The 11343-nt window shown below is 37.2% G+C and overlaps 2 protein-coding genes across 2 annotated transcripts; one reads left to right on the top strand and one right to left on the bottom strand.

The window, feature by feature from the left end:
* Positions 1–2154: 2154 nt before the first annotated feature.
* LOC149197813 (antimicrobial ginkbilobin-2-like protein) lies at positions 2155–3021 on the bottom strand. The gene has a single exon (XM_089408817.1). It carries the CDS (start codon positions 3019–3021, stop codon positions 2155–2157), a length of 867 nt encoding a protein of 288 aa, XP_089264943.1.
* Positions 3022–3894: 873 nt separating this feature from the next.
* Positions 3895–5578, top strand: LOC149197812 (plasma membrane ATPase 2-like). Its single transcript, XM_089408816.1, has 5 exons — positions 3895–3975; positions 4564–4668; positions 4773–4917; positions 5012–5173; positions 5400–5578. Exons 1-5 carry the CDS (start codon positions 3895–3897, stop codon positions 5576–5578), a joined length of 672 nt encoding a protein of 223 aa, XP_089264942.1.
* The last annotated feature ends 5765 nt before the right edge of the window (positions 5579–11343 follow it).

The following is an 11343-nucleotide window of genomic DNA, read 5'->3' as shown; positions in this document are numbered from 1 at the left end:
GTAGTCAGAGGAAATCTCTATGGCTAAAATACAACCTGAGCACCTCTAGAAATCAGGAAAAAAACCAAATCAATATGCAAATGGTTTCGCAGTTGATTCTGTCATGCGAATTAAAGCCGAATGCCACGTACAAATGCGAGGTCTCGGAATATGCAAATGGTTTGACAGTTTGATTCAATCATGGGAATTAGAGTTGATTACCACTTACAAATGCGAGCTCTTGAGGATGCCACCTGGTTTCTGGTCAGAACAACTTGTAAAAATTACATGGAAAATAGAAAATAGTGAATAGCGGTGCCAACACGTCAGAACTTCCGTGCAAATGTCATTTACATTTGCCTTTTTTATTATATTATCCTGATGGCTGCAAGAACATCCAGAACAGAGAATCAAGATGCCATTGATGCGGCAATTGTTGGGATGTTTGCGGATCCTAAGGAGGGAAGTATTTATTCATAATAAAATAATCTTTTAATGGATTACAAAATATTCAATATCTAAAATTTATTTTTATGATCCAGTCAACCTAATAATTTAAAAATAAAAATAAAATAAAATATAAATTTACAACAAAAATATAAATCCAAGTTCATATAATAACATATTCCATGCCCAATAAATCTGAAGCATAAAAAGTTAATAATTCCTAAATATTAAAAAAAAAAAATCTCTAATAAAAACAAATTCTGATAGATTTTACAATCTTGAGCCCACCCAAAAAGAAGTGTTTTAAGAAGTTTATTAGAAAAACTATCAAAATATTTATCAGGAAAACATCAATATTTTGAACCATTCATTACCTACTACTGGAAAGTGATTCTTTAGGGAACACGCTTCAGCACTTTCACTTATATTGACAATGAAGGGAAAATGCATCGAGTTAGTAAAGGTGCTCCTAGCGATCGATCGATCGCTGACCGAGCATTAGTTTATAGTTTGACCCTTTTTTTTTCCAGTGTTTTGGCATTTTAACCTAAGTTTAATGCTCGGAATTTCATTCAACAAATGTTTAAGCAAAGTTTTGGTTCGGAAAACAATTGGGGTCTTATTACAGCCTTCACGTTGTCCGATGCAAAAATATTGGGGCAATATGATGTTATCCAAAGTACAGTTGATATGCCACTTGTCTCGTGCATAGCTTTGTGGCAAGCTGCATGTAGTCACCTGTCTCATGCTGGACACAATACTGTCTCATAATACTACCCTTCCATTACAGACGGACAACCTCTTTGCCTATGAACACAATACTGTCTCACAATACTACCCTTCCATTACAGACGGACAACCTCTTTGCCTATGAACAGAAGCTCAAATTCTTATGGCTTCGGTCCTATGCTCTGCAACTCTTTCAACATTTACTGCTTTCTTTCGACCTTCATGATTTTGATGCCCTCTAATCGGTGTCATGGTGCGCACAGGCTTCTTTTCCGGCCGGGCTTTTGGTTGGTGAGGTATTTTTGACGTACTATCCTTGAATTGTTAACCCTATCTGTTTTCATTGTGACGTCAATATGATGTTTAGGGTTTAGGTTACAGGAATGGAAACTTGTGGCCGCTCCCATTTCAAAATGTGTACATGCGTCTCGCTCGGCTCTTCCTTTCTTTACATTGCTTAGGTTCTGTACACAGTGAAAGGTATGTTCAAATTTCAACAATTTAATGATCTAGAATAAAAATAGAGCAAAAAAATATATTTATAGTTTTTATTTCCTGTATACCTGCAAAATATTGACACGGGATAAACTACTTTGTTATCGAAGAAGTGTTACAAAGTACGCTGAGAAATGTTTGTTGTTTTACCTCGGATGTAGGTCAGCTGGGAAAGAGCAGATCATGAGCTTTGAGAAACTGTTGTGGTAGCCAATACCCATATTTTGTGCAAATTCTCTTTTAAGTCTAACGTAATCCCACCATTTTCTTAGCCTTGTCGTTTGTTGCCTGGCTCAGTAGAACCACACCTCATTGCCAAACACCTGTGTTGCCAATGACAGGAGTCTTTGCCGCTACTCGATCCAAGTAGGTGTGGATGGGCCACAATGAATCCAAGAATCCCGCCAGCGACTGCGCCCATAGATATTGCAAGCGTCCTGCCAATTTTTCTTTCTGCGAATTTGCACATATATTCGCAATAGGTTTGTGTATTAGTTCCTGGAGTTAAACTACTATATTACTTATCATCGTATAATAGGTGAAGAATATACCGGAGGATACGGGAGGACTTTCTGCTGGAGGTGGCCAGAGAACGGAAATGTTGAAGAATTCATAAACCTCGTAACGCAAATAGCAGTTCTCAGATCCGAATTGTGCCCCAAGAGCTCCACTTTGGCATGAAAATATTTTATCGAAGGCATAAGTTAGGCACGATCTGCAACTTGTCCGGGACAGATCTCTCCAACACTGTGCTAAGCTGTAGATTTTCCCCGTTAGACTAGAAGGCCGCGATGCTGTATCTGCAGCGAAAAGTTTGGGACTCTGACGAGCTTCAAGGGTAATATTTTTGATGCGGGCCTTAACAGCATCTGTGAACTGCTGTGGCTGAGTGCTGTTGTCAGTGTTGCAGAGAACACTTATTGGCGTACTCTTCCTACTCTCAATATCGTTGTAAAATTTATGATTGTCATAACGCAAGAAGCAACCGTCTAGTTGAATGAATCCAGAAGTGTTGTGGCATCCCCGAACAAGATTTGCTTTGGCCGTGGATGCGCACTGTTTGCAATCGGAAGAATCTAAATCTCCCCTGCACTGGACAAGCCCATAAACAGTACTATTGCTGTTTTCCCCCTGAGCAACAATACTAGAGGTATTGAATCCGGTGGCATAAACATTGTTCACCAGTGAATCCAAAACCTTGTTTAGATTATGCCCAAACGCGCTACCGTTTCTATATGTAGAATTTCCGCTATGCCCACAATTGCTCCAAACGGTAGAAGTCTCCGGACCAGCAACTGCTAAGCGCATACCCGTACCAGCTAGACTGACTATAAGGAAAACATTGTACTCAATTACTAATTTCATGGCCATTGCCATAACCAGCTCCTCTATGTCTTCTGTGCCCCGCCCCTGTGGGACAAGAAGTCTTGGCGTTGTTGGGGCAGCTATTCAATTCAATGGCCTTATAAAGTTGAAGCTGTAGCATTTCATATTTTCAAGTGTGTGGAACACTGTTATTGAAAAATAAAATTAGAAGCATGTCCAACTTGCCTTCCAGCAGGAAAATCTTATCGTCGTTGCTGTGGCTCGGCCGTGACCAAGATGTCTGTTTCCAACCCACTAAATGTGACCCGCTGCTCTCCACTTCACTCTGAAACGAGACCCCTCGTGCACGCCTGAAACACGAAACTTACTCATCCACCAACAACCCTAGTTTCACATCACCACCTAGCGGGATCAAGGGTTCGATGGAGAAAGCCAGGTTCTAGCTAGGTATGGTTTGCTTCCTGGTCTATTGGTTGTCATCTTTCATCTGCTAGTTGTCTGCCCAACACCCAAGCAATCGTGGTTAAGCTTATACTCCTAATTTTGCATGGCCAAAATGCAGTCAGAGGAAATCTCTATGGCTAAAATACAACCTGAGCACCTCTAGAAATCAGGAAAAAAACCAAATCAATATGCAAATGGTTTCACAGTTGATTCTGTCATGCGAATTGAAGCCGAATGCCATGTACAAATGCGAGGACTGGGAATATGCAAATGGTTTGATAGTTTGATTCAATCATGGGAATTAGAATCGATTAGCACTTACAAATGCGAGCTCTTGAGGATGCCACCTGGTTTCTGGTCAGAACAACTTGTAAAAATTACATGGAAAATAGAAAATAGTGAATAGCGGTGCCAACACGTTAGAACTTCCGTGCGAATGTCATTTACATTTGCCTTTTTTATTATATTATCCTAATGGCTGCAAGAACATCCAGAACAGAGAATCAAGATGCCATTAATGCGGCAATTGTTGGGATGCTTGCGGATCCTAAGGAGGCAAGTATTTATTCATAATAAAATAATCTTTTAATGGATTACAAAATATTCAATATCTAAAATTTATTTTTATGATCCAGTCAACCTAATAATTTAAAAATAAAAATAAAATAAAATATAAATTTACAACAAAAATATAAATCCAAGTTCGTATAATAACATATTCCATGCCCAATAAATCTAAAGCATAAAAAGTTAATAATTCCTAAATATTAAAAAAAATAATCTCTAATAAAAACAAATTCTAATAGATTTTACAATCTTGAGCCGACCCAAAAAGAAGTGTTTTAAAAAGTTTATTAGAAAAACTATCAAAATATTTACCAGGAAAACATCAATATTTTGAACCATTCATTACCTACTACTGGAAAGTGATTCTTTAGGGAACACACTTCAACACTTTCACTTATATTGACAATGAAGGGAAAATGCATCGAGTTAGTAAAGGTGCTCCAGAGCAGGGATTGTTCTTTGGATGTTTGACCTTCTTCATTAAGCTTGGTAATGAGCTGTATTGTTTAGAAAGTGCTTCAAAACTTATTTGTACACATTCTATTAAAACTGAAATGACCAAGTACTTTCTGCTAGATTCTTAACCTCGCACATAATAAGCCAGAAATTGAGCGGCGAGTTCACACAATTATTGACAAGTTTGCTGAACGAGGACTTCGCTCTCTTGCAGTTGCATATCAGGTTAATAATATGGCTTCTTTTGCTTTATTCGTGGGCTGAATCTTCCCAGTAAGTTCTTCTTGTTGATTATGTATATCTTTATAGCTATCTCAAAATGTTTGCAGGAAGTTCCAGAGGGCAGGAAGGAGAGTCCAGGAGGGCCCTGGCATTTTATTGGATTGATGCCTCTTTTTGATCCCCCATGCCATGACAGTGCTGAAACAATCAGAAGGGCTCTTAATCTTGGTGTAAATGTCAAAATGATCATAAGTATGGTGAGGTTATGGTGTCATCAGTTTCACTACTGTTTTTGTGATGCAGCGAGCCGACATTTAACTATTTACTTGCAAATGTTCATCATGAGATCAATTAGCTATTGCCAAGGAGACAGGTCGCCGACTGGGCATGAGTACAAACATGTATCCATCATCCTCTTTACTAGGTCAGGACAAAGATGAATCAATTGCAACTTTGCCAGTTGATGAACTGATAGAGAAGGTTGATGGTTTTGCTGGTGTTCTCCCTGGTGAGCAACAATTATCTTTTACTTCTGTGTTTTTTCTTGGGAGTCCCACTCAATTCTTTATATTTCCAACTCCCTTCTCTCTTGGTTATGGAACTTTATGCTTCATGGTTTATATTATAACTATTATTTTGCAGGTGGAAATGTTTATCTCAGATACTTTTATTTTTTCATTTCCTTAATTAGTGTTTGATTTCATATCCTTCCTGATTTTGACTGGTCATTGCAAAGCATAAGTACGAGATTGTTAAACGATTGCATGCTAGAAAGCACATATGTGGAATGACTGGTGATAGTGTTAATGATGCGCCTGCGCTAAAGAAGGCAGACATAGGAATTGCTGTTGCTGATGCAACTGATGCAGCAAGAAGTGCTTCTAGCATCTTCATTCAAATAAAGCTTCTTTAAGTTCATACCCCACCTTCGACATAGGCGAAAAAAGCATACATATAGCCCTTTCAATCTTGCTCAATCCATTTGCTGTTAGCTAACTTGCAATGTGCCTGCAGACCCCGACAGGGACTACCGCCACGGGTAGTGGCTCCTTGTTAAATTTGATGGTTTTCCATCAATTTGATCAGCTCACAATTTCAAAAAATTATTTTAAGGATTTTATAAAAGTTTTAACTATATTAACGGACAAATGACTTGATCGTTAAGTGGGCTTCTACTGATCATGTAAATATAGTATGTAGCCAACACTTTATGTGGGGCCCAAAGAACGATAAATATTTTCAAGAACAGACAATAAATATCTCTCAGGAGAAGCTAAGATTGTCAGAGTTGCAATTAATATTGAGTTGTACATTTTTTCACTGTACATTTTTCCACTGGAAAAATGGTAATCTTTCATTAACTTTGAAAAATTACATATTGTAGATGCGATTTGCAAATGCTGTATTTGTCTAGCCCCAGAGGGCTCAGTGAAAATTTTGAAGGTTCTTCAAAATAAACTGTATACTGTCCAGAACACCACGCAGGATGTTCATAAATAGGAGCCTTGTATATAAGTCTGTACATGTGCCACGCAGGGCCATACATGAATACCCTGTGTAATATATACATAATTTTCAAAGAAATACATTGTTCAAGAAATTTCCAAAAAAACCAGATCATGGGCTTTCTGCCCTTTGATAATGTAGATCTATGTAAGGGCGATGATAGTAACAATATTCATTTATCCCTCGCTGTTCCTGGATCATCCACTCTCCTCTGGGAAGTACTGTGGCCTCCTTGGATAGCCCGTCAACACAACTGTTATGTTCCCTATAAATATGATTGCATGTGATATTATTAAATTGAGCTTTGAAAATGTTTATTTCATCCAAAATATTACTGAGTGTGTGTATGTGACAGGCAGTAATATTATTGAACCAATTTATAATGATCTTCGAGTCTCCAAAAATATTTATGCATATGCAATTATGCCCCAAAGAGAAATGCAAGAGATGACAAAGGGTGATGAGTTTTGTGAAATTGTTTGTTCTAGCCCCTAATCCCATCTTAACTTTGAAGTAATTTTGATCACTAATATATAAGATGAATCCACCACCACATCCTTGCTGTTGTGCTGCACCATCGAAATACGCCCAAGGGGTATTTTTATCAATATGTGGAGGAGTATGAGGCCTACGGGCTCGGCGTTGTGGAGGATCAGGCATCTCATTATATGCTGATACTATACATGCCACAGTGTGTGGCCAACACACATGTTTGTTGTAAAAAATGGAACGATTCTGAGCCAGCCAGAGATGCCAGCTGATAATCAAAGGGAGACTTTGTAATTTTGAACCTTTATGCCGATTGTACCAACCTTCCCATGCTTTGTTTATGTCATCACCTTCCCAGTGCCCTGTGTAGTGAATTATAGAAGATATATTTTGCCAAAGATCAATCAAGGCTGAGCATTTCAGAAATAGATGTAAAGTCAATTTTGATGAGCTTTTGCATAATGTACACCAATTTGGCCCAGAAGGATCGGTGCATGACATTTTCGCCTATTGGAACTATCTTTTAGTATACACTAGAAAAATACTCTAGTCCGAGGAGGCGCAGTAAGTTTCCAAATAGGATTCCACCAGAAGGTAATCAAATCCGGTATCTTGTGGGAGATCAGGGCTAAATAACCAAACTTAGGGGAGTATATACCATTGTCCGTATGACACCAAGTGAGTTCATTCAGGCCTTTTTTATCCTGATATGAGATTCAGATAGTGCAGAAATATAATCATGCCATTCTTGGTGCCAACATTGTGGTAAATCGAGTTGTAAGGCAGTTTTCCATCCTTGAGCAAAAATGGTGGAATTATGAGGATCCGCAATGTTTGCAAGTACTTTGAGCTCGTGTGAATGAAGACGCTGTATGAGTCCTATAGACAGCTGATATCTTCCTCCACCTCTAGTCCATGGATCTAAACCAATGCGGGCCATAGATCCATCGTTGATTCTCCAAGCCAGATTATCCCTGATGAGCGGCAAAGAGTGAAGGAGTGCCTTCCAGACAGATGAGATGCCAGTTTTAGGCCAACTTGGCAAGCAAATCCAATCCATGATTTGCTGAGGCCAAATATACTTGTGATATGTGATGGCAGTCCAGAGATTTTGTCCGGTCAACGAAGTCCATCCCATTTTTGCGGCAAGTGCTTGAGCGAAAAAAGCAAGATCTTTTAGGCCCTAGCCGCCCCATTTTTTGGGCAGTGCTATCTTACTCCAGCCAACCCATGCAAAAATCCATTTGTCCTGGTTTCCATTCCATAGGTATCTGTTGCAGATTTGTTGCAAATGAGCCAAGATGCTCCTAGGAATCCAAACAAGTGCCATCCAAGAGTGGCCTCAAGAACAGATTTTATAAGAACAAGTCTACCAGCTCTGGACAAATATCTGTGGCTCCATAAGGTAAGCCTTTTCTCCAATTTAGTGATGAGCCAAACCCAATCAACAATTTTCTGGCTGATAGGCTTTATCTATAACCCCAGATATTTGAGACCCCGATCCAGAGGATTGATGCAATAAGGGAAAAGCTGATGTGCAAGATATGACTCTTGGATGGAGGTTAGGGCAAAAGTAATGGTGGATTTTCAGTGATTGGCTCACATCCCATTAACTGATGAGAAGAGAGAATCTTGGAAAAGGAGCGGGAATCCCGAATACTTCCATCAAGAAAAATAAAAACTATCATCCACAAAAAGTAGATAGGTGAAAAAGCAATCATCAGATATTTTGAGTCCACAAAAATCAACTAAAACCACATGACAATCAAAAAAAGGAATATTGAGCTGTACATATAGTTGGCAACTTGGCAATTAAGATAGCTGGCAACTTGGCACTTTCGTCTGTGTGTCTGCCGTCTTCTCTGCCACCGACCCCAAGAGCAAATACAGTCTTCAGATTTGAAAACAAGAGCTATGATATTTCTATATCTCGTACCATCAGATAGAAAAGCGGTCGACTAAATAACTAAATGTGTTAACTAATTAATTTCATTCTCTATTCCGAAAATATATTTTGAAATTTGATGAATAAAAGTAATAGTAATAATTTCTTTTTTTCAGAGAGAAAATCCATATATGGCCGCAGCCCTCATGATTACAATATGGCCGAAGCCAGTCAGAATACGGCCGAAGCCAAGCAGAATACGGAATACGGCCGAAGCCAAGCAAAATACGGTCGAGCCGTCACAATTGCCGAAGGGGGGACCTCCGCAGGTTTCGAACTCGGCTGGGGGGAGCGAAAGCCATCCGCCCCAGCCGTCTAATCATGCACGCTGGGTGCCAATAGTAATAATTTCACTCAGTTTGCTATTACCTATAACATTCCAAAGATTTCAAAATCAATATTTAAGATAAGGATAGCCATAGTAAACAATCCCTTGAAAAGTTACAATTTGGATAATTACAATTAGTTAAGATTACATCTGCATACTGACCAATCTGATGTAAACTTATTGTTCCGGCATTTTTTGATCATCTCATATATATTGACTTGAATTCTATAATTCAGCTATAACATGTAATTTCCATCTTCCTTTTTTTCAGAGAGAAAAGCATCATGGATTATATTAAGAGAATATAAAAATCTAATACATAATATGGCCGTCTCATCCTGGAGATAAAACAGATAAGACTAATACTACAAAAAGTTCTGAGCTCTTACAAAAATAACTGTCCAAATTTCCTTATATGTTTTTATAATAAAAATATTGCTTTTTTTCGTGCTGTAAAAAAAAATTGCATAGGCATGCTACATTTGGAATCAGGGAAAAGTTGATTTTCTTTAACTGGAGTTTTGAATCATCGCAATTTAATTATTTTAAGTAGAATTTGAATAAAATATTGAGGAAAAAATCTGTTTACTCTAAGTTTAGCTTCATTGAAAGTTGGGTGATACGAAAAAGATATAAAAACCCTCTTTACAGCAATTTGAATTATCATTTAGATATACAAAATATTGATAAAAAAATTTGAATATAAAAACTTGGTTTATTTTATTTAATAGGTTGAGAAATAATAGGGTAACTATTCTTGTTTTAATTGTAAATTGAAAAAATATTTCAAAATTTTACGACTGAATTCAAACAATTTACCTATTTATTTAATTTTAAATTATTTTAAAATACGCAATGTTTTACAAATTCCAAAAATATCCCAAAGTATAAAAACCAAAAATATACTAAATTTATCTTTATTACATATCCCAAAAATATCCCAAAGGTATAAAAACTAAAAAATTCTAGTTTTTTTTGAGAGAGAAATCATCATATGGCCGAAGCCAGCAAATTTTTTTACGGTACGCTATCGTTCAAACATCTCCATAGCCTGAAGGTCATCAAATATGCGCCTCCGCAAGAATCGAACATGACTGAGGGTACGAAAGCCATCGACCCCAACCATTACATTAGTTGCTACCAGCTGCCTGTCTGAGTTTCCGCTCTTTGTACAATCCCTATCTGAGTTTCCACTCTTTGTACAATCACTAGTAAATTGACTACAGTATGAGCTCTACCCCTCCTAAGATTCCGCCCTAAAGTAAGAGAGATCGTAATGTTCTCCGCGGAGGTGGGATTTCCAGTTGACGTAGTCTAAATGTTAGAAGTTTTCTCTAGTTCATTTTGGCTGAAATTTGGTGGGATTCATACTTTATTTACTCGCTCATCACTGGTTCATCTGCCCCTCGACGCTGTAGTACTCTATTTTATTATCGGTGTTGATAAGGATTGCAAAGGCTGAAGACATAAACAAGAATAAATTAAAAATTAAAAATGTAGTATAACTTGACTAGAACTCAAGTAATTGAAATGAACTAGACTAATTATGAAGGCACGTGGATTGACAGTTAAGATGTAGGTTGGTTTGAGTCTCAACTAAGTCTACAAAGCCTCAAAAACTTTGACATCAATGTTTTGGTTGGAAATTTCTTTTTTTTTTCTTCCTTTTTCCAAAATCCTAAATTTTTTTAACGGTTTTAATTCTATTTATTTTTATTTATTTTTGCAGTTGGTTTTAAATTTCAGTTTCATTTTTTTCATTGTTTAATATAGAAAATTATTTGAGGTTGTTTATGTATATTTTCTATTTTTTCAAAAATTTACTTGTACGTGGGTTGTTGCCACATGTCTTCTTTTATAGTTTATTCTTCATCATCAGTGTTTCAATCATCAATTTGTTGCAACATAAGTCCATAATAAAATTTTCTCTCTTCAAGGCTCCAATACATGAAAATTTCTTTAAGTGTTTTTACAACGTCCACACTGTCTTCAACATTCATTGCTGCAACTTCTATGCAGACTTCATCAAAACATAGTGTTTCAAGCCATGATTCAAGAAACATTAATTCTTCTTCAAATTTTGTTGTTTATTCTTTATTGTTAACATCTGCACACTCAAATCAATGTTAATTTTATATGAAAAAACATATGCAGAACCATATGGATTATGATTTTCTTGCTTTGCAATGATAACTTTCTCTACTTCCTCTTCCCTCTCTACCTCTAGTGTTGTTGCAAACATGTTGTCTTCCACTTGACTTCCAAACACAAGTGAGACTCTGTCACCAAATAACAACATATCAATGAAATGTTTATGTTATATCATATGCAACCACTCATCACTATTTAATTGTTCTTCATCAAAGTTAACATCAACAATTTTGAATTGTTGGATCCACCATATCATTTT

The sequence above is a fragment of the Pinus tabuliformis genome, chromosome 2_2 (genome assembly GCF_031772625.1).
Source record: "Pinus tabuliformis cultivar Carrire ecotype Pingquan chromosome 2_2, CPIR1, whole genome shotgun sequence".
Taxonomy (NCBI): domain Eukaryota; kingdom Viridiplantae; phylum Streptophyta; class Pinopsida; order Pinales; family Pinaceae; genus Pinus; species Pinus tabuliformis.
Note: the sequence above shows the minus strand (reverse complement) of the source record. Positions and strands in the feature narration are given on the sequence as shown.